The 23,267-nt window shown below is 36.7% G+C and overlaps 2 protein-coding genes across 2 annotated transcripts; one reads left to right on the top strand and one right to left on the bottom strand.

Annotated features, from left to right (window-relative positions):
- The first annotated feature begins 644 nt into the window (after positions 1-644).
- On the top strand, positions 645-6,759 carry LOC117215104. Its single transcript, XM_033461537.1, has 2 exons — positions 645-938; positions 6,751-6,759. Exons 1-2 carry the CDS (start codon positions 645-647, stop codon positions 6,757-6,759), a joined length of 303 nt encoding a protein of 100 aa, XP_033317428.1.
- Positions 6,760-7,036: 277 nt separating this feature from the next.
- Positions 7,037-10,808, bottom strand: LOC117215102 (odorant receptor 13a-like). The gene is made up of 9 exons (XM_033461536.1): positions 10,656-10,808; positions 9,993-10,109; positions 9,807-9,924; positions 8,979-9,243; positions 8,797-8,916; positions 8,247-8,337; positions 8,041-8,174; positions 7,201-7,333; positions 7,037-7,131 (listed from the first exon to the last, which is right to left on the bottom strand). The coding sequence occupies exons 1-9, from the start codon at positions 10,800-10,802 to the stop codon at positions 7,084-7,086; spliced, it is 1,173 nt and encodes a 390-aa protein (XP_033317427.1). The 5' UTR covers positions 10,803-10,808; the 3' UTR covers positions 7,037-7,083.
- Between the last annotated feature and the right edge of the window lie 12,459 nt (positions 10,809-23,267).

Below are 23,267 nucleotides of genomic sequence, written 5' to 3'. Positions count from 1 at the left end.
TAGAGGGACTTCACCGCCCGACCTCTGTCTGGACATAAGCGGAGAGGAGGTTGAGGTAGGACGATAGATGAAATACTTGGGCTTCACCATCGACAGTCAATGGACGTTCGGGCCGCACTTCAAGCTCCTGGTTTCCAAAGTGACGACGACAGCCAACGCCCTATGTGGACTGCTGCTGAATATTGGTGGGGCAGAAGTCGGAGTTGGAGGCGCCGACTGTATGAAGGAGTCATCCGCTCGCGGGTCATATACGGGGCTCCGGTGTAGGCGGAGGATCTGATGAAAAGTCGACGCAGTCTACTCTTGTTGAGGAGGCTTCATAGAATGACTGCCATCAGGACCGTAAGGGAATACCGGACGCTATCATATGCGTCGGTGATTGTCCTGACGGCGTCTCCTTCGTTTGAGCCCTAACGCTCCGACGGGTATATCATCACCTGCAGGGCCTGTGCTCGGGCGGGTATACGCCCTCTGCCGGCCAGTTGGTCCATGACATCCTGGGGGAGGCAAGTTTCGAGAATTGGGAACGGTGACGCAGTTAGCTCGCCGCCGATGCCGCGGTGCGGCCTCATCGGGCTGTTGGAGCGGTCCTAACGAACTGGGAGGCCTGGAGAGATCGTGGCGGGCTGCCACTGACGTACAAGATGACGCAGGTGCTCACCGGGCACGGAACGTTCGGAGAGTACCTGCTAAGGATTCGGCGGGAGGTAACTAGCACGTTCCACCACTGCGAGAAAGAGGAAGACACGGCACAGCACACGCTGGAGTTCTGTCCGACATGGGAGGAACCGCGCCATGTCCTACGACTCGTCATCGGCGAGAGTATGGCCCCCGAGGCAGTCGTTGAAGCAATGCTGAGGGGGCAACAGGAGTACATCGCCGTCCGCTCCTACTGCCAGCAAGTCATGCTCTTAAAGGAGCGCGCCGAGAGGGAAAGGGTGAGTAGTCATCATCCATCGAGGGTGCCGTCACGCCGGGGATGGTCTGGCCCTCCCCCCTCGGACTTGAATGCGGCCCAGGCAGCGAGGCGTTAGGAGGAGTTGTTCCTCATAACGGCCCAATCAACTAAGGATTGCTCCCGATTGCACCATCAGGGAGAAGACGAAGTAGTGTCTCAGCAGTAATACGTAGATGGTCCAGGGCACTCCTACCAATCTTCGGGACGACCACCGTGGAGGTTTTAGCCGGTACGAATCCGTCACAACCCCGGAGGGCGCGGGGTGCGTATGAAGGTTTCCCCCACGAAAAAAAATTTGAAATCCGGCACAAGTGACCGGATACCATGACCTGACCCAAACTAAACTCTTGTCTTTTGTTTGTAACATAATATAGTGACTTATTTGTCGGAGATGAAAGGAAAACCGGAGCCTTCCCTTTGCAATTTTGAGGAAGCCTTCTAATGCTTTAGCCTAGATTTTATCATAACTGTAATTAAGCAATTGTCATTTGTAATTGTTTGATATTTGTGAAAGCGAAAGTGGGTTCGAGGTGGCAACTGGTCGCCGAACGTAGCCACGGTCACGGGATAAATGTTTTGCCTGACGAAGGTGTGGATCGGTTGTATTGTTCTCCCTAGAAATCACATAGAATTGTACTTTAGAGATGTCGATATAATGGGACACACGTTGTATTAGGAATCAATCTCCAGACAGAAACTGCCTAGCAACGGCGTTTGGATCTTTCTCGATGTTTCCAAAGAGTATACAACAAATTTTTGACAGAAACTGCCTAGCAACAACGATTGGAACCTTCTCGATGCCTCCAGCGAGCATATAACAAACAAATGCAGTCGTATAGCGAAAAAGATTTTCATCATTCGTGTGATCGCCTTGGAAAGTGATACATCGAGCAATTTACCGAGTGTCTCAGCAATCGTATTTTTGTGTTTAAAATTATTCTACGCATAGTAAAGAGTTATCCCGTTGACCGTGGATTCGTTTGAACCCCGGAACATTGTTAATAGCGTTAATTAAATTCATTATTCGTAAAATCTATCAATCGTTAATCTCATTATTCGTTAAATTTATTATTCGTAAGACATATTATTCGTTCCTCTTATTGTTCGTTAAACTTATTATTCTTTAATCTAATTATTAGTTAAACTTATCGTTTGTTAATCTTACCATTTATTAAACTCATTATTCATAATATTTTGTAAAATCTTGTTTATTCGCGTAAATATATTTTCTGTTTCGTAAAACAATGGCTTATTCAAACGAAGAATCGTTACGCGCCTTAAATCCTAATGATAACCCGACATATTTATGTAATATCGTGATATAGTATATTTACAAGGAATGGACAATAGAGATGTTAATCGGACAGAAAAAGACGATTGTTGTTCAACCTGAACTATTCACACCAAACGTACAGAAAACAGCGCAACTAAATAACTAGATAACGACTCGACTTTTACCAAATGCAATCAACACTCTCTCGGCAACGCCACTCGCAAACTCCGTTTCTCGACTCGCACTCTGCTTTTCGAATCACCCATCGTTCCTTCGTCTTTTTTCCTTAGCGTCCCTTTGTCTATTTTCTTAGCCCCACCACGCACGTGCTCCGCAACCGCTCGTGGCCAGAATCACGTAGGCCTTTTTTTGCGTAACTATTCGACCGAAGGACCGACGATACATCGTTGGGCCTGTCGGTACTTCGACTTTTTCGCGACATTGTTTATAGTTCGCCCGATATTTCCTAGGCCTTTCGTCCACGATACTACATTTATTTTATATACTTAATTACAACGATGGAACAGGAAATCATGATTATTTAACTAGAACTATTTCTTAATATGTTAATATAATACAACTAAAACAACTGAATCGGTACAATTAGGCAACTTTTAAATGATAACTCACAACTCGCAACTCACGTCAACCAACGACAACAACCGACAAAAGAACGATTGATATAGTAGTTATGCGAGGAATAAGAAATATTTGTATTAAACGTACAGCTCAAATCCTCTCCATTGTATGTATCAATGGTTTTACATCGGAGATAAATTTTTATGTCCTTGTTGATAGTTATTTAAAATATGATGTCGTGATTGGTCGTGAAATATTAAGTCAAGGTTTTGACGTAATATTACACAAAGTAGCGTCGCTATGTGTAAAATAAACATAATTAGTGTCTGTAATAAAACCGCTGAAAACGGGATTGATATTAATGAAGGTAACACTGATGTACCTTGTAATGATAAAAGTCGATTAATTTCTCTTCTCGAAAAATTCAAAGCTTCATTCGTTACGGATTTCCTATGTACTCGCGTAAATATAGGCCAGTTAGAAATATAATTAATTGATCCTAACATCACCGTACAAAGAAGTCCTTATAGACCTGGCGAGGAAGGGCGCAGAACAGCAGAACAGTACGTGAGAGAATGAGTGAATTAGTTAGAGCAAAAAATAGTAATTCACCGTTAGCGAGCCCTATGTTACTCCTGAAGGCGAACGATGGTTCAGATAGATGATTGGTAGATTTTCGAGAACTAAATAAAAATATGGTCGCGGATCGGTATCCTTTACCCCTTATTGCGGATCAAGTCGCGAGATTGCAAAAGCGAGATATTTTATTAGTCTGGACATGACCAGCAGGTTTCGCCAAATCCCTATTCGTCCTAATTCTAGGAAATATACAGCATCGGCTACCTCCGTTGGACGATTTGGACAATAAGTTGTTTTCTTCAAATTCTTTTGTGCCTTTGTTCGGACCATTCGACGTCTTTTATTTGCATAGCATGGTTGCGTGCGCGTCTAATGCTTCTTCCGGAATCATTTTTGCGAACGGCGATATTATGCTAACTCCGTCGAAGACAAGGATTTTTTATATTTCCAGACAACCCTAATAATTTTGCAGCTAATAACTCTCTAAATGTTCTAATATTTATATCCTTCCTTGTTGTAATTTTGTAAAACGTCAAAGAATTTACAATATAAATTCCCAGAAGAAGTTAAATGCCAAGTTTTCTGTACCATTTGATTCCATTTCTAATTGTGGTGGCATAAGAAACCATTTAGTCGGAATAATCTGTACCACGCTTTCCCTCATTATATTCAATAACAGTTAGTGGTTTTAATGTTGCGAACAAACGAAACGAGTCCCGAAAATTGATTGTAAAGATGTATAAGATTAATTACAGAATGAAGAAATGAATTGCTCACATGGTTTTTACTATACTCCGTACCCTTTTGGCGTACTCGGTCATGATGTTAACTTCATAATTCAGTCTATCATTTGACTAATCCCTCACAAATGGCGGTAAGTAGCATCTTACATTGCAATTTGATTAGTCTCATGCAACCAAAATCTATGCATCAAGGTATGTAAAGCACGATAAGTCGTATCTCTTCTCCTTTCCTGATACAACAATATCTTTCATACACATTAAGAATATGCAGAATAATACGTATCGTTGATGAGGAGCCTGGGGGGGGAGGTGCAGATAATAAACAAGCGGTTGCTGAGCCTGAGTCTAAGACAAAAGACAAGGGGTTGCTAGAAGACAATAAACGAATTAACAGCAGTACGAGTTAAGATGTCAAAGAGTGCGGATTGCGTTGATAAGGGTCGTTGATTAATTACCTAGTTGTGTTAATTATTATACGTTTGTTGTGATTAGTTCATGTTTAATGAACATTATTTTCTGTTCAATTAACACCTGTTCAATCTACTTATCATTAATAAACTAACTATAGTAGTTACGATACTGCATTATGTTATTCGTTTTTTACAGAACATTTATCGCCATTATTTTTAGAAGGTTTATAATTTCGAATCTGTCATATTATACACTTCTTCAAATATGTCGTACCAAAATACTTTTCTGTAGTCTCTCAGTGATGTAAAAGTCACAAATTCAACAAAAATCAACTTATCATATTTTCCCGTGTGGATTTTAGGCAGACCGTAATATAATAGAATAGTAATAGAAAATGGGAAGTGAAACAAAAGATTTCTTTACCTTCGCACCACTGATAATGTAATTCTCTTGTTTTATCTATGCCCCAGCTGCCGCATTAATTAAAGAAGCACGCCTGCTCTATTACGGTATTTAAACTAAACTAAATTATAATTTGAATTAAACTAAGGAACCACACGAAGTTTGCCATCTACAATCAACCACCGATTAATTTAACAAAAGAGAAATTGTCACATTAGTACGTATAGAATACATTTAAAAAATGTGGAATTTTGTGAGAAATTCGACGAACATCACAATGCTGGTGTGTGATTACTGAATGATTATTCAATACAGTTATTCATTAATATAGTAGATACTTATATATGTATCAATCAATCAAAGTTTCTATAGAGGACAGTCGATTACAAATTAATATTTACATACCTGCGTTGTTATATATCGCTCGTTGATGATAACATAATAATAATGTATATAATCGTTGACATGATCAGTTCCGAATATTTACTTTGATCAGGTCAAATTCCGGCAACCGTAGTGCATGTTTTGATTATTTTCATGTACTTTTCTTCCAATGTCGTTTTGTCCATAATAAGATAAAAAATAACGTAAAAATTGCACGACGTGTATACGACTGACATATGAAGAATAACACCGAAATTTGTTGAGTGGTAGGAATTGGTCTGTACACTTCCACTTCCTTTCGACCATGCGAAATCTATCGGAACAATGCTTGTAAATACGAAAGTGCGTACTGCGTACCTGCTGTCATCGCGACCCTTGTAAAACATAGTGATGGTTTAATAATTTATTCTCCTATATTAATTCTATGTTTTTAAAGTATATCTTTGACAATGGCGTGCAAGTAAGTAATCGGTGGAAGCATTAGCTACTGATAAATGTCTTATTCTTATCGCATTTTATAGAAAAAATGTATTTTGTGTAAAAAGACAATTGAGAGTCATCAAATATTCTTTGCGTAATTCTTAATAACGATTAACGTAAGTATAGATACTCCGGGTATCCTAAATTAATTTGATAACGAAAAGCTTGAGAAAGAACAGTTGCATGCGTAGATAGTTGAACGGTAGTAGAACGGTAACAGAACGTGAAAGGATGAAGTATAGGGATGAAGTTAAAGATCGAAAAGAACTATGCGCATTTTAATCTTGTTATCTTCTACGTTGAGCCATAAATAGTGAAAACACATTTTGTCTTCCGTCTGTATTCACTCTGTGAGAAGCGTCGCGAGCTTCGTCCACGTTTGAGCTGACCTACTCCCACGATCCAGATTTCAAATTAATATTTTGCAATGAGATCAATAAGCGTCCAATGCTGTATGCGTGAATAATTCAATTTCTTACCACGATTAATACTAATATTTTTCTTAGTGGTGCTAGTGCTACCATGATACTTACACTTATAAAAAATGCCAAATCTAATGGAATTGTGCAGATAAGTGAAATAATATGTAATACCTATTACATTTTAAATCGATAGATATACGATAAAGACATTTCTGCATATATTGTACATATTATGCGAAACATTTTGGAATTCCATCAACACTGTAATGGAGCATATTGGTACCATTTGATACTACTTTAAAGACATATATAAAAGTTGCAAAGAGTTTACTGCAAACAAATATTTACCACGACATTAATCTATAGCTGGAATTGCTATTCTAAATAATAGTATAATAAATGTTACGCATAGTTCCAGTAAATATTGAGATTCATTAATACGTATAATAGATAATTGACTATTTACCAAACCCTTTTTTTAGTTCTTATACATATTTTTACATTGGTTTCAAATTTTAGGGATATTGACATTCATAATAATGAAATTTCAAAATGTTGCGTATAATATATTATTAATAAAATAAATATATATTAATAAAAAACTTCTACAAGTGTTCAAATATTTTTATTTGTTTCTGTAAGCAGAAACGAAACTGTTATTTACTAATTGTTGATTTCGATAATACTCGTATCTGTATTATGAATTGAGATAATATTAGGACAGTTTTATCAAGTTATTTTACACCATCAATTGTAATAGTATTGATAAAACGATCATTCCAAATAACGTATCTAGTGTGATTAATTTAACATAAAGGAGTCATCACAAATCACTGAATATCGATCCGTTGTTCATGTTGATCTCAACACTGTATAATATGAAACGCACAGTTTTATCACCTGAAATATACCAATATTGTTCCAGCGAATGCGGCGTAATTATTGAAGATAAGACTATTAATACATTACTTCTGAAAAGCTTTCCATGTTCAACCGTATTAAACCGCCAGCAGTTAAATAGCATGGAGTTAGACTTCGCCGCAACGCTAATAAGTATAACGCTTGCGTTTTTGGATTCGTGTTGTACCATGATGCCTCGTATCTACAAATTTCATTATAATCTATAAATTAACATTATATTAATACAAATTAACATTATACTAAATATAAACATTTCTGTCGCATGAACAACTATTCGAATAAACGAAAATAAGTTAGAAATTTTCTGTTTTCATAAGCCAATGGCAAATATTATTTTATTTTTATCTTAATTCTAAAAGCTATTATAAAGGACAATTTAGAAGATCACAAATAAATAAAAGAACTAGCAAATTGTTTAAAGTACTTTAAATTATATATGTAGTCTAGTAATAATATACATAGCATAAGCATAATCTGTACTTCTTTTGCATTGTTGATAATTCATGCAAGCAGTTGATAACACTACAAATAATGGAAGGAAATAAAGTTGTTGTTGAGAATTGTGGATCTTAATTGCCGAAATAAAAGTAAAGGAAAACTAAGATTATACTTAGAATTTATATTAAAATAGTTTTAGATTTATTTAATAAACGATTTGCAGGATCTTCGTCGATATACATTTGTACGCGTCTCAGCACTCTCTTTGTCTCACCATCTTCTATACTACGCCAACGGAACAGTTACATTTATCTGTTTGTCGAGACGCTGTGCACACACATGCTCCCATACACTCATACTCACATATGTGTGTCACTACTACACGGCTAATCTAGTCTAACACAAAATTGTACATATCTCAATAGTTTTCATAATATGTATTATACTCACATTGCATCATAAATCTCATCAGACGAATTTATGATGAACTGTCCCTGCATCGTTAGACAGAACAGATGCAAGAACTGAATCACCAGAAAGCTGATAAATTTGTAAAAATCCACACATATTTCCATCGTAGCGATCTAATTTCAAACAATCGACAATCTATTGATAAATCATGTTCAAAGATATAAAGTCGATTAAAAGAAGCTTACCTGTGCCATTGTAATACTAACGCACAAGACTACTATGCCCATACACATAAAAAGGTATGTAACGTGTGTGCTCTCGATTTTTTCCAGAAACCTGTTTCACAAGTAAAATTAAGAAAAACGTTTCTCGGCAACAGAAATCTCCGAAAAAGGAGCGGGAAAATACATGATTAAAAATGGAAACCTAATAAATATAGTAATATATATAAAACCTAATAAGAATAGTAATCACTTTAAAAATTATGAGAAGGTTAATTTTTGTTTAAATGGAAAACAATAATCACTAAATATTCATGAGATTTATTAAATACTGAAATTGTAAAAGATATCTATCTATTTCAATGTTGACGATTGTTGAAAGTATAATTGAGTATTGAAAGTAACCAAAAACAATCTCTGTCATCTATAATGATTACCAGTAAATAAAAATAATTAAATCATTTATCGTAGTTATTCGTAACCAAAATCATTGAAAATAAAATATGAATTATTATACCATAAATTTTTCAATTTAGATTATAACATTTGTATTCGCTGGTTAATATGTACTGACATTATTGCCCGCTGGTGCGCCTGTATGGAGAAGCGTACTCTTTCATATGTCTCCTTCGCCTTCTTTTCGGAATCCTTTGTATTGAGAGAAAGGTCGTTGATTGCATTTTTGTAGCGGTATCTAAAAACATGCAATTTATTCAATAAAATTTGGAAAATGGAAGAAATTTTTGATTTGCTTACCCCGTCACAGTCAACAATCCGCAAGCATGCTGCACAAGGACCATGTAACAAGTATCGCAACCGATGAACACGATGAGCACCACATATATAGAGAGGCCCAGATACATTTGAATATAATAGTAATATTTGCGGTCATCTTCGACAAAATAGTAAGCTGGTATAGTGTATAACATTGGTGATGATGTATTGTGTGGTTTCATCATGTGCACCAGACGCGCCGTCCATGGTAATTGTAAGAAAAGGAATGCACATATGCACGCGTTTACTGAAAGCAAATGGTTGCTACCTTAATTCATTATAGGTGTTTATGCATATACGTACCTATTGTGGCAAAAACGTGTCGAAAGATAGAACCTAAACAAATGTTTGTTTCATTCTCGAAATTGTAGAATAAATGCTATACTTTGAACAGTTTCTACTTTTACATATGATGTTAATTTCGTGCATTTTAGCACCTTTAAATTTCCCATAAATGCATAAACATTCGCAGTCTATTAATTAAATTATAAAATGTAAAATAATGAACTCTAGCATGGACAAACGGTACCCATTTCTATATTCCTTTCAAGTTTTTCATTTTCTAATTAAAATATTACAAAGCACCATCAGATTGCCATTTTTTGTGTGTTTTGCGTTGAAAATTGTAACGTTTTTTAATATTAATGTTTCAATTTTGCTTATGTATTTATTATGCAACCGCGGAGATGTTGTTTTGGTTGTTTGGTTGTTTATATATATAACTGTTAGCCAGATCTGTTCATGTTGTAGTCTAACGAGATTATCGACTAAAATTGCGATTGACTTTTTTAAGTACGTATATCGACTTACCAAAGTAGAACATCGCAAGAATGCTTCCTCTATTAGCGTATGTGGCCATAATGGCAAATTCTTCTTCCAAACGATCGATTGCCCAGTCCTCGGACATGTCATTCAAAAGGGACTTGAGCTATAATATTTGTGAGGTTGGTGTGCAAACTAGAAGAATCTTGTTGTGATTGGCAAATATTTGCTTACCTTCTTTGCGTTCAGAACATAGTTACCATGTTTTATGATCATGAGAAATCCCGCACCTATTAAGGACGACTGCTCTATCACGACTTCCAAACTGCCTATATGTATGACTCTCGCTACCTTGAATTGAAATCAATGGTATATCCTTAATTATTTGTAAATAGTACTTGTATCTATTATTAATAAAGGCTATTATTAAGAAAATCGCGATAATGCTATTTAAATTTTTTTAGTTTAGAAACCGGGCATTTGAATTTCAAAGAAATTAAGTATTTTATAAGTATTTATTATTATTCATGATTTTATTAAAAGAAACAACATTCTTTTTTAAACGAGATATTGATATCAAAACAAAATTCGCAAGGTGTGAAGTTTCGGTAATGATTGCATTTAAGAGTTAATTATGTCTTTCTAAAATTATTTAAGGACTCTAAGAACTTTTTACATGATCGTCCAGGGCTCTTTTTACCATGAAGCTTTCTTAAAATTGAAAGTTATGTTTTGAAATGTAAAAGATTAGGACTATCCATGAATTTTATTTACATTTCATATCGGTTAAAACAAAGGAGCAATGGGAGGTAATTTAAGTCAGTATCGTTGAATGTTTCATTATGATGTTGTATTGTGAATGTTAGTGGATTGCGACATAAATTGATAGACGTGTACCTGTACAATGATAGACGATCCCATAGTAATATACACCATAGCCCATAAAATGAATTTTACTTTATTTTGATCTGGCCAAACCCCATTCAGTTTCGCGAATATTTTCGTTATCTTTAAGAATCGCGCCTCTAGTGTAGCTCTATTCATGATGAAAGTTCAGTCTCAACTAACTAAGTCTGAACACTCGACATTTCTGTAAATCATTACTGTCATACTGTAAATGGAACCTTTTAACGCACATGAAAAATATATCTACGATAAAGTGCTTCTGTCCTTAACTCACTGTCAATCATACGTCACAAATGCAATGTATGTGTTCCATATACATCATGAATATTGAATCATTACATTTGGAGAAGGAACTAGCAGGTACCCTCGTTATGCGTATGTACTTCTTACATATATTATGTATGTCACAGATGTTGGAAACGAGAGATATCTAGATACACAATTGTACATCGACGACATAGAGTTTTAAAGATAATGTGAAAAGCAAAATACTGTAATATAAGTTGCAACAGACCAACGAAGACAATGAATTTGAGAGTGTCTAATTGTTTTCATAAAATTAATAATCGTAACTGTATTTTGTGTTAAAAATTTGTAGAGTAATGAGCAAATTCGATAATAAATGAACGAATAACTACAATTATGTACATTTCATTGGTACAATTCGTAATAAATTATGTTTCGTCATGTTCTACAACCACTTTCATATAACAAATATTTTAATTAACTAACATCTCGCACAAATTATGTAATTTGCTTTATTTACGTTACGTTTTCATTACTTCGTTTTCATCACCGTGTAATAAGAAACGGCTGCTTTGATGATCTAAAAACAAAAACTCCGCTCATACAAACGTACGTTTGAAGTTCTTGAGGTTATTCGATGTGTAAACAGAGAAAACTCGTGGATAAATTGTAAGGCAGAAAATATATTTAAATAGAAGTGTAATTATAAGTAAGAATACAATTTGAGCTGGTCCAGATCCGCATGCTAGCTGTGTTACCCAATCACTGAAAACCCCGAAGCCAACGCCGCCTGTCTACTGTCTATGGTCTGTCTTCGACGCAGTCTTTTGTCTACACGCTGTCGATGGCTTCAGTGTTTGAGAAAACTAAAAAGACCAGATGTAGAGTTTTCTTAGAAGTGGTAACCACTTCAACAGAAGTGTTTAAAGCCAGTTTGGTAACAGATTGTTATGACACGTCTGCGAAAGATCGTAAAGTCAGTACTATTAAATCGAGTTCGCTGTGGAGTGCCGAAGCGTGCAGACGTGTCTCTAGTGCCCAACGTAGTCCGAAAACAACACGTGTCGCCCAACCGTCGAAAGAGAACACAGCTAAGTGTCCCTTACCCTTTAGGGAGAAGAAAATCCCACGCACCTAACCCCAACCCGAATAATAGCCTCATAGCCTCACGACTAGTTGTTCATTCCGAATTAACTAGCTCGATGATGGCCCAGCAACCGCGACCAGGCTCTCCGGAGCAGACTCGCAGCTACCCCGTGCTACCCCCCCCCCCCTCCCGTGGCAGAAGTGTAGCAGAACTCTCCGCACTAACGACGCTAATACTACAAAGAAAAGGAAAATAGAAACAACAACGCAAATAAACACACACAACAGGTTCGCCGTATTGGAATCCTCAAACGACGCCATGGAAATCGTAGAACCGCCACCAAACCAACACTCACAGAGAATCCCCCCTCCCCCACCAATATTTGTGGACGCCGTCATCGACATACAGACAATGATTAAGTCCCTAGAGAGAGATATCAGCAAGGAGGAATATAACCTTAAGATAAGCAACAATAAAGTAAAAATACTGCCGACGAACCCAGAAGCTTACAGAAAACTCACCAAGACTCTCAGGACCCTGAACGCCAACTTCCACACCTACCAACTCAAACAGGAAAGGCCTTTCCGGGTGGTCCTACGAAACATCCACCACTCAGCAGACATAGACGAACTCAAATACGAACTCTCAAAACTCGGCCACGAAGTCATCAACGTAAGTAATATAAGGCATAGAGTCTCGAAAGACCCGTTATCCTTATTCTTCCTAGACATTAAACAAAAGCCGAACAATAAGGAAATCTACAACATCAGTCGCCTAATGAACGCGATAGTAAAGATCGAACCACCGCTCGTGAAAAAAGAAATAGTGCAATGCACAAGGTGCCAAAGGTACGGTCATTCGCAGAAATACTGCAACCATACTTTCCGCTGCGTTAAATGCGCAGGTACCCACTCCACTGACCAGTGCGCCAAATCACCGGAAACCCCAGCGAAATGCATCCACTGCCAAGGGGACCACCCTGCCAACTACAAAGGCTGCCCAGCATATAAAACACTATACACGAACAGGTACCCTAAGCTTAGAGCAAAAGAGGTATCCAACCAAACACCCAGCCCGCCGAAATTCACGACTACCGCAACCCCCTCAACCAAACAAACACCCAGTCCTACCAAATTCATCTCCACCTCAACCTCCTATGCCCAAGCAGTACAAGGCATCCAAAATAACCCGAACAGCCAAAGGAGCCTTCCCCAAAACAGTGTCCCCAACCCACCTAACACAGACAACTCCTCAAGGCTTGAAAAGCTAATAGAGAAACAATCAGAGCAAATAAATAATTTGCTATCGCTACTAACACTCATCGTGGAAAAATAAGCACGCCCCGACTCAAAATAAAACCAAGGCGCATAGCACTCTGGAACGCCAACGGTCTAGCGCAACACAAACTTGAACTAGAACTCTTCTTAAAACACCAGCAAATCGACGTAATGCTCGTATCGGAAACCCACTTCACCGACAAGAGCTACCTGAAAATAAATGGTTACAAATTCTACCATACCCAACACCCCAGCGGAAAGGCCCACGGTGGCACCGGAATAATAATCAAAGCAAGTATTAAGCACTACGAACTTCCATCATGCCAGAAAGACTACCTCCAAGCAACAAACGTAGCAATAGAAGACTGTCATGGTAAAATCACCACTTCAGCAGTATACTGCCTTCCCCCCCCCCCAGACACTCCATCGACAAAGAAGACTTTGATAACTTCCTGGACACCCTGGGCAATAGATTCATAGCTGGAGGAGACTCTAATGCCAAACACACCCACTGGGGCAGCAGACTGGTTACATTAAGAGGCAAAAACCTCGTAAACAGCATAATAAACAACCTCAACTACCTCACCACATACGAACCCACATACTGGCCCACTGACACCAACAAAATACCCGACCTTCTCGACTTCTTCATAACTAAAAATATCCCATCAAGACACGTCCAGATCAACTCCTCGGCTGATCTCTCTTCTGATCATTCTCCCGTGATAGCAACAGTCAGTTCAACAATCATCGAGAATACACCTGATGGCTCCATTCACAACCAACACACCGACTGGCAGCTCTTCAGAGAAGTCTTTACACACTCAACCTCAGCCTTCAGCCCACTAAAAACAAAGGAAGATATCGAAGCAGCTACGGAATACTTAAACACGAGCATAATAAACGCAATCCGCCTCTCCACACCGACAAAGCCATCTAACAGCAAACAAGAATATCCCCAATACATACTAAAAAAAATAGCAGAAAAACGTAGACTAAGAAGAGTATGGCAGACCCATAGAACACCGGAGGACAAACGCAAACTAAACAACGCAACTAGAAAGCTATCCAGAACCTTAAAAAACTATAAAAACGACTGTTTCCATAAATACCTCGCCAGCTTATCCCCCACAGCCGACTCCAACTACTCACTATGGAAGGCCTCCAGGAAACTCACACGCCCCCCCACAAATATTTCCACCTATCCGCCGTCCGCAAGGTGGATGGGCGCGAAGTCCTATAGAAAAAGCCGACCTGTTTGCTAAACACTTGTCAAAAGTATTCAAACCCCATTCCCCCAAAGCCGCCGCGGACGTTACTGAATACCTGCACACCCCCTTCCAAATGTCCCCTCCTATCGAACCCTTCTCCTCTGCAGAGACTATAGAAACAATCAGTCGCCTAAACCCCAAGAAAGCAGCAGGACACGACCTAATAGGCAATAAAGCAATCAAGGAACTTCCCACAAAAGGGATAGCACTCATCACATCGATTTTTAATGCTATCCTTCGCCTGGAACACTATCCTAAGGCCTGGAAAATCTCATTGATTACCCTCATCCCTAAACCCGGACCCCTACTACTCCATCCTAAAGTCTTACCTAACCAATAGACAATTCATGGTTAAATGCCTAGACGCCACTTCCGCAACATTCCCAATAGAAGCCGGCATACCCCAAGGTAGTGTCCTCGGACGCCTACTGTACTCCATCTACACTGCCGACCTACCTATATCAAACGATATAACAATAGCGACATTTGCAGACGACACAGCGCTATTAGCTACCCATGCAGACCCGGTAATAGCCTCATCCACTCTCCAGCGAAGTCTCGACTCCATGGAAAAGTGGTTTCACAAATCGGGCTTCAAAGTCAACGAAAAGAAATCATCACATGTAGCCTTCACGCTCCGAAAACAAACCTGCCCCCAGGTCACCATCAACAATGCAACAGTTCCTAGCAGGGACACAGTCCGATACCTGGGCATACCCTGGACAGGAGACTAACGTGGAAGACACACATCTCAGATAAAACGAAGCAACTAAAGGACAAACTAAAAAAACTCTATTGGCTCACGGGCCGACGCTCCAAACTAAACATACAGAATAAAATTACCCTCTACAAGACCGTAATAAAACCTGTCTGGACCTACGGAATCCAACTATGGGGAACAGCAAGTAACTCCAACATTGAAATACTCCAACGCTTTCAATCGAAAACGCTAAGATCCCTAATTGACGCACCTTGGTATGTAACCAATGAAACAATACACTGCGACCTCAAGATACCCACCGTCAAAGAGGAAATAGCAAAATATAGCGACAGATATAGCAAAAGAATCAACAAACACCGTAACCCCCTAATCACTGGACTACTCGATACGACGGACCAGATTCGCAGGCTGAAGAGGCACTACCCGCTAGACCTAAACGTTAGATTCATTTAATTATCCAAATTAAGCATATGCACTTACTTGTAATACTTATAAATTATACCTATCTATAATAAGTATTAACTTATTGTAAATAAACAGCCATGTCGCTGCGCCACGCCAGAAAAATTACTGAAAATTCTCAACGCGAGAATTGATTGTAATTTCAACAAATAAATAAAAAAGAGTACTATTAAATGTTAACAGAGTCGGATTAATGTAACACTAATACCTATAACGTACGAATTTTAGGTGGAAAAGCGTTTTGTTAAATAAGAGGATGAGGGATCGGAAGATTGAAACAGATGACTGAAAATTGGAAACCGGTTCAGAGAGTCAAATATTTTCAGCTTACCGAAGACAATCACAGCCAAGATACGAAGATATTAGTTTTTTGTGGATAAGTGAATTGATTATGTACCCAAAAATGTCATTATATTCGATACATTCGAGGAAGATGTATTTGAATATGATTATCTTCAGTGGCCAAGTAGTTTCTGCATTGATAATTTGTATACGAATGTGTACAAATTTATAGAATATTTAAAGGTAGAGATATTTGGTAGGTGAAATAAATCTCTATGTAAATTTAATTTTTTGATTGCTTTAATAAAAATATGAATTTGCGCAAATAAACGAGGTCTGATTATAATTTGTTTGTATCGATAAATTAAGAGATCAGACTGTGAAAGATTCAATTTTTCTTGATTTTAGTACAGTCAAGTACCATTTTATATTTTAGGGTTAGCTAATTTACATAGCATCTAATTTACATAGTATATTCTTATTGACTTTTTACTTATATAGAGTCATGAATTAGTGTATTTAGTGTATTTATTACAAACTGATCTTGACCTTAAGGCGCTTAAGCGTAAGCGCGTAAAACAATTGAATAAATAAAAGTATGTACTGAACTAGCCATGAGTCACTCATCTCTTTTGCCATATAAGTTTAAGCAATCAATTAATCGATATGGAAAATGTAGGTAAGGTTAATTGTGTCAAATAATATGGCACCAACCTGTAACAATGACATACAGACATACATTATCAGTATTCTCACAGAAATAAGCAAATAAGTATGGTTTCAATTAGCTCCAGATGTCTACGTTAAAGTGTGCAAATCAGTCTGTCAAAGAAATTTATAAAACCATAGCATCTTCTTTTCTTTGGATTCATCGTCTTCCACTAGATAAAATGAGAACCGAATTCAACTTGCACTGGGAATTGTCAAATCCTATAAAACTGTTTTTATACTTGGCAAACTCCTGATTTTTTGATTCTGATGAACGCTGTTTCCAATTGAAAGTGTTCAGGAGCAGACATCTTATTTTTATAAACTGTCCTACTGTGCGTCTGATGATGCGCCTGATATAACATCCGCAATCGATTAACTGCTGTTACTATAAATGTAACCGGAATATGTATTTCTCATAAGTTAAGAAATAATGCAGATGAAATCATACAAATAGTAAACTTAATATTATATCAGTACCTTACAGATCTTAGCATTGTAAAAAACTGAAGTTTTGTCATTTTTTATGTAAATTGTATCCCAATATTTTCATGAATTAAATATTTTAATTTCGTGATTCCTTTTTGGAATACATGAATAATAATTGTATTCATATGTAAGTACAAATAACTTTGTGACAAACCGCGCTTTTAATTTCTTTGCTAAGTCAGGCACGCACATGTCACATATACACAACAGAAATGTCTAAGTAGATTGTAACGTTTTATTGTTTCGGTCAGATACGTCACAGTTGCACTAATGATCATAAATCTTCCCTACGGCGTTATCACAAAGTAATCTTGTTTTCTCTGTAATTTGTATCTTATCATATTAGATATATGTATAAATATATAAATGAAACCAGTGAGCGATTTACAACAATCCCCGTTTTAGCGATTTACCCAATGTCCCTTTAAGACAAATCGTAAAGATCACTCGAGATTGAAAATATAAAAAATAAAAAATTTACTAGAATGGTCCTTTCACTTCCTTGTGATAGTAAATGGTCGTTTCATATACTACCATTGAATGATGAACATACTTGATTTGTAACGAGAAAATCGTGTCTAAAAGCAAAGGAAATAAAACATCCATATTAAATTGAAATATGAAATGTGAATAAATTTCTAGCTATGTAAAGTTTGAAGATTATACAAAATAAGTTTGCGCTGTTTTTATACACATCTGGTTGCTTGCCTATTCGCTTCCTCGATATCATACGCTTGCTTTTGTCACGTAAACTACAGGGTTGGATGATAAAAAAAATAAAATAGCTGAGTCGTAACACAACTATTAATTTTGTTTTAATCAAACTTTATTATCGATTCAGCACTCACAACGGAATACACACTGAATTATCATAAATCACAATTCACTCCAATCACGTTATGTAAAACTTAGTTACACTGATACGTTAAGTACGCGACTGTTATAAGGGTAGAGACCGGTAAAGATATGTTGACTATTCTAAGGGTACAGAATAAGTGAAGTTTTACCGACGATACTGTGTCTAAGGAAAGCTAGGGGTGGGTATGTCTAAGAGCACGGGACTATCGGATTTGTTGATGACAATTTTGGTTAGGGAAGCGAGGGCAGTAAACACCGTCTCCGATTGGATAATAAGACGGTTGGTAGACCAGGAAGGGTTTTAGCCGCCCTCGTGAGAAAGTTGCTAACGGAACATACCAGACGTGAGGAAAATTAACTTTCCGTGTTAACTCGTAGGAAACAATAAACGTAAAAAGAAACCTAAGACAAGAGATACTCGCTTGGTCCGAAGGACCTCAACTATGAAAATTCCAAGACCCCTGATGGGTACTTCAGACTATTGAGGGTACGCGCCAAGGATGTGCAGACATCTGTGTGTGAGAGTCGTTAGAAAAAGTAACCACAGTGAAGTGTTAATGTTTTTAAGCTGTTTAGGGAAATTTACATGTGATATATTAATATAGAAAAAAAGATATATTATTAAAGCGTGTTGCAGTTTTGTATGTATATTCTATGCATAAATGCATAACAAATTCGTAGTTTTGCATATACGTACCAATAAATTTTTAATACCTTGAAAGTGAAGGCAATTGGACTCATGACATATGTAGTATTCTTTATTTACAATAACATTTTGAAAACGGTTGGAAAACTTGTCCATATATGTACTTAATACGATTTCACTTGATGATTAACAATGAACTTTTCAAATTTACAGAAGCTACCTATTGATGCACGTGTTCACCGGCGATCAGCTTGTTGCGAACTGCTCGTCGCACGTTAAGATTAAAAGACGAAGAAAAAGTCGCATGCCTTCGGAAAAGCTACAGCGGCTCAGTGTCGCGTCGCCACGACATACAGGCGCAAGAGCACGTACGCTTGCAAATTCTTTCATATGGTATTATATGGTATATAAAGTTTGCTTCATAATTTTATTATTACGGATGGGTAAATTATAAGTAGTGATGTATACATGCATAGAAAAAAAAGATTTAATTTGATTTTTTTTTATTTGAGGTAAGCGTTGAGGATTATTTGGTGAGAATAAAAGCATTTAACGTAACTAGATAAATTGCAAATCATAAGTAAATAACAAGAGTACATTACACACGCAAATCTACTCACACATACACGCAATATAAAATATATGTTATATAAATATGTGTTAGTGTATATTATTTTTTGATATTTAACTTATTGCGTATTAATACAATTTTATTTTGTGGATTATAATATTCAATTTCTATAGTTTACTTAAGAAAGCTTATTATACAAATATCAAAGTAAAATTTTATGTTTCTGGCGTCATTATATTTCGTACAAATTCTTTCAAAATATCCTAGTTTCTGGCGTACGTAGAGAAAAAGATTAAGATCTCAATAAATCATCTAATAAGTTATATTCATTTATGTATTTATAATATGTAATAAGTACCATTCATTTATGAAATTGAAAAAACAAATTTTTATCGTGATAAGAGGGAAGCTATTTCAAGTTGATAATGGCTTTTTATGTATACTTATGCAGAAATGTGTAAAACAAGTTTTATTATGAAATTTTCATGTTATTATCACGAAGTGAAAATTCAATATACTTTTCAAATGCGATTTTCAGACTTTTGTTTAATCTGTGCAAATTTTATGATTTTACAATATTTTTCCAATAAGAAACTTTAATTAAACTTCAGTTAATTCGTAATTTTGTTAATTACATAATTCGTTAATTTTGTTCTAGTTTAATTTAGCTTCGAGGTTTCCTCCGGAATAGACTTTACAAAACAGTATTTGGAACTCATTTAACAATCAATTAATAGAATATCATCAACTGAATTTTGCTTTTTGGAGAATAGAAAAACAAGAATATAAAACAAGAATAGAAAACAAAGAATAGAAAAACAGTTGCGAAGTTATTGCTTAAACCAATGTTCTGCACGTTTCCTACTGTTATGGCCTTTGCCTTTATTATTTCTTTTTGCTTTTGGCATCTAATTGTTTGAGTCCCAGGGGTCATTGAAAAAACAGTGTCGAAAAATGTCATTCAGCGCGATAGCATTTGTCGTAATTTATGTTCCTCGATGCTAGGTAACGGGATCGTGCTTTTTCTACGTTGACGAACTTATTGCAGTTGGCAAAGTAATCGGAAGCATTGTTGATTATCATCAAGAAAGAAAAATTATAAGCACAATAAAAAATTCAGTCATCAAGTGACAAAGATGACGACTACATCGTTCTTGTAATATACAAGAGACAAAGTATTTTGAGTACTTCAGATGGCGACAATGATTTTTCGTATCAATGTACAAGCCTTTTCGAATTACCGAAGAAATTTATATTCAACATGATTCCCTCGAGCATACCAAAGAATCTGAATTACTATGTAACTTCTTTAGCGAGAGTAAGCCCATCGAATACTTTGAACTATTTTTTGATTCGTCACTATTGTCACTAATAGTTAAAGAAACTAATAAATACGCGAATATCGGGGCTTTTATCTGAAGAATTAGAATCATCTAAAATAGAGAATTGGACACCAGTTACCAGTGTTAGAGATGAAGGTATTTACGGCAGTGCTACTAGAAATAGGAATTACAAAAAAGCCAATATACGTTTGTATTGGAGCGAAAATTCACGGAATATACCGTGATTTCGAAAAATGTTCTCGAGAAACAGATTTCAACAAATTTTGGAATATTTTCGCTTGATTGATAATTCTTTATGTTTTCCACCTGGTCAGAAATACGATCCATGTACAAAATTTGAGCCACTTGTTAAACACGCTAACAGAGTCTTCAAATTACATTATATATCACATAAAGAATTATCAATTGATGAATCGTTAGTCGGGACGCTGTGTCATTCTAGCATAACTCAATACTTGCCAAATAAAAGACATCATCACTGGGCATAAAATTTTGTATGCTGTGCGATACAGTATCAAAATATTGTTTGAAGTTTTATTGCTACAAAGGTTTTTTTTTTATTTAATATTTCGCATTCACAATTTATCCAATTTGGACATTTGGTAGAATTTTTTAGTTGTTTGATTATCATGTGGGTGACTACCCTCAGCGGGGTACCATCATCGTGTTTGTTAGATTATGTCCTTTGTGAGATCTATTGGGTGTATCCTTTTTAATGTTCTTTTTATGTTTGATGTGTCGACCGTTTCCGCTGCCAGCTGGTTTGGGTGCGTTGCTATTCTTTCTCTGTACCTTCTTGCACATCTGCTAATCTCCTCCTTGACCGTTGGTATTCCCAGGTACTTCCGAATGTCCTCATTTCTAACGTACCATGGCGCGTTTACTATTGTTCTAAGAATTTTAGCTTGCATTGCCTCTATTTTGGTTATATGGCTCATTGCTGCTGTTCCCCATAATGCTATTCCGTACGTCCAGATTGGTTTTATGACTATTTTATATATTTTTAGTTTATTTTCTATACTTAGTTTGGATTTTCAACTTGTTAGCCAATACATTTGTCTCCTTGCTATCTGTATTTTGCCTATTATTGATTCAATATGCTGTTTCCACGTGAGTCGTGTATCTAGGTGGAGTCCTAGGTATTTGACTTGTCTTGCTTGTATTATGTGTGTGCCGTTTAGTATAATGTTTGGTGGTATCTGTTTTCGCGGTGTAAATGTGATGTGTTTGCATTTATCGGGGTTTGCTTTAATTTGTTTAACTTGAAGCCACTTTTCTATTTTTGTGATATGTTCTTGTAGTAGTGTAACTGCCGTTGCAGGGTTAGTGTGCCTGACTAGTACAGCTGTGTCATCCGCGAATGTCAGTATTTTGCTATTGTTAGCGTTTGGTATGTTGGCCGTGTATAATGTGTATACAATTGGTCCTAAGACGCTTCCTTGCGGAACTCCTGCCTTGATTTCTTTAACTTCAGAGTATGTGTCTTTGATTTTTACTATGAAGGTTCTGCTGCTTAAGTATGATTTAATTAATTGGTATATCTGCTCCGGGAATTGTTTTCTGATTGATTGAAGTAAGCTATTGTGGTTTATCTTGCCAAATGCTTTCTCGATGTCCATAAAGAGGGCTGTGCAGTATTGTTTGTTTTCTAGTGCTAGTATTATTTCATTGACCGGTCTGTGCATTTGCTATATTGTGGAGTGTTTGTTTCTGAATCCGAATAGGTGATCCGGTATTAATTTTTCCTTCTCTATTATTGGTTTTATGCGGTCGTAAATTACTTTCTCTAGTATTTTAGAGAACACAGGAAGTAATGAAATTGGTCTGTATGATTTAGTTTCATGTGGGTCTTTGCCTGGTTTGGGTAAAATTATGATCTGTGCCAGTTTCCAAATTTTAGGAAAGTATTGTATTCTTAGTATTGCGTTAACTATTATTGTGATTTGTCTTATCGCTTTTGGCGGAAGGGTTTTCAAGATTTTGCCATTGATTAGGTCGATTCCTGGTGCTTTATTATTTTTTGTTTCCTCGATTATGTTTCTAATTTCTTGTGCTGTTGTTTTGGGTATGGTGTATTGTTTGTCAGTTGATGTACTAGTGGTTAGCGCATCCTCGTCCGTATGACTATTGTGGTTGCTGTTGTTGATATTATGATATTATGTTGTATTATAATGTGTTGCATAGGTGGTTGGAAAATTCTTCAGCCTGCTCTTCGTTGCTTCTTGCCTATGTATTATCTGCTCTTCTGATTGCTGAGACCATTTTTATTGTCTTCCTTATTTTTTTTTCTTTTTGTGGCTTTGTAGTTCTCGTGGCTAGTTGTAGTTCTCGTGTGCAGATAGTGACTCGATGAACTTTGTAAACTCGTTGTTGTTGTGCTCTTTTATTTTTTTTATTTCTTTTGCGAGTTTGTTTAGGTGTCTTTTGTTTTCTTTTGTTCTATGTTTTTGCCATTTTGCTTTCGCTTTTCTTTTTTCTATAATTTTTTCGAGGATGTCTAATGGAATTATTTTTGTTTGTCTATGGTTGATTCAGGTATAGTGGTTGCCCTTGCTGCTTCTTGAATAGTTTCTGTAAATGTCGTTACTGCTTGATCGATGTGTTCAGGTGTTTTCAATGGGATGATGCAGTTGATTTTGCTC

This window comes from Bombus bifarius, unplaced genomic scaffold, assembly GCF_011952205.1.
Source record: "Bombus bifarius isolate JDL3187 unplaced genomic scaffold, Bbif_JDL3187 scf7180000009351, whole genome shotgun sequence".
Taxonomy (NCBI): Eukaryota; Metazoa; Arthropoda; class Insecta; order Hymenoptera; family Apidae; genus Bombus; species Bombus bifarius.
Note: the sequence above shows the minus strand (reverse complement) of the source record. Positions and strands in the feature narration are given on the sequence as shown.

Excerpts from the sequence above, each read along its gene's own strand:
- LOC117215104 (XM_033461537.1), top strand. The coding sequence starts at position 645 with ATGACGCAGGTGCTCACCGGGCACGGAACGTTCGGAGAGTACCTGCTA.
- LOC117215102 (XM_033461536.1), bottom strand. The coding sequence starts at position 10,802 with ATGAATAGAGCTACACTAGAGGCGCGATTCTTAAAGATAACGAAAATA. Across the intron at positions 8,917-8,978 it reads GGATTGTTGACTGTGACGGG|ATACCGCTACAAAAATGCAA; the intron begins GTAAGCAAATCA and ends GCATGTTTTTAG. Across the intron at positions 8,175-8,246 it reads TTAGTATTACAATGGCACAG|ATCGCTACGATGGAAATATG; the intron begins GTAAGCTTCTTT and ends GTTTGAAATTAG.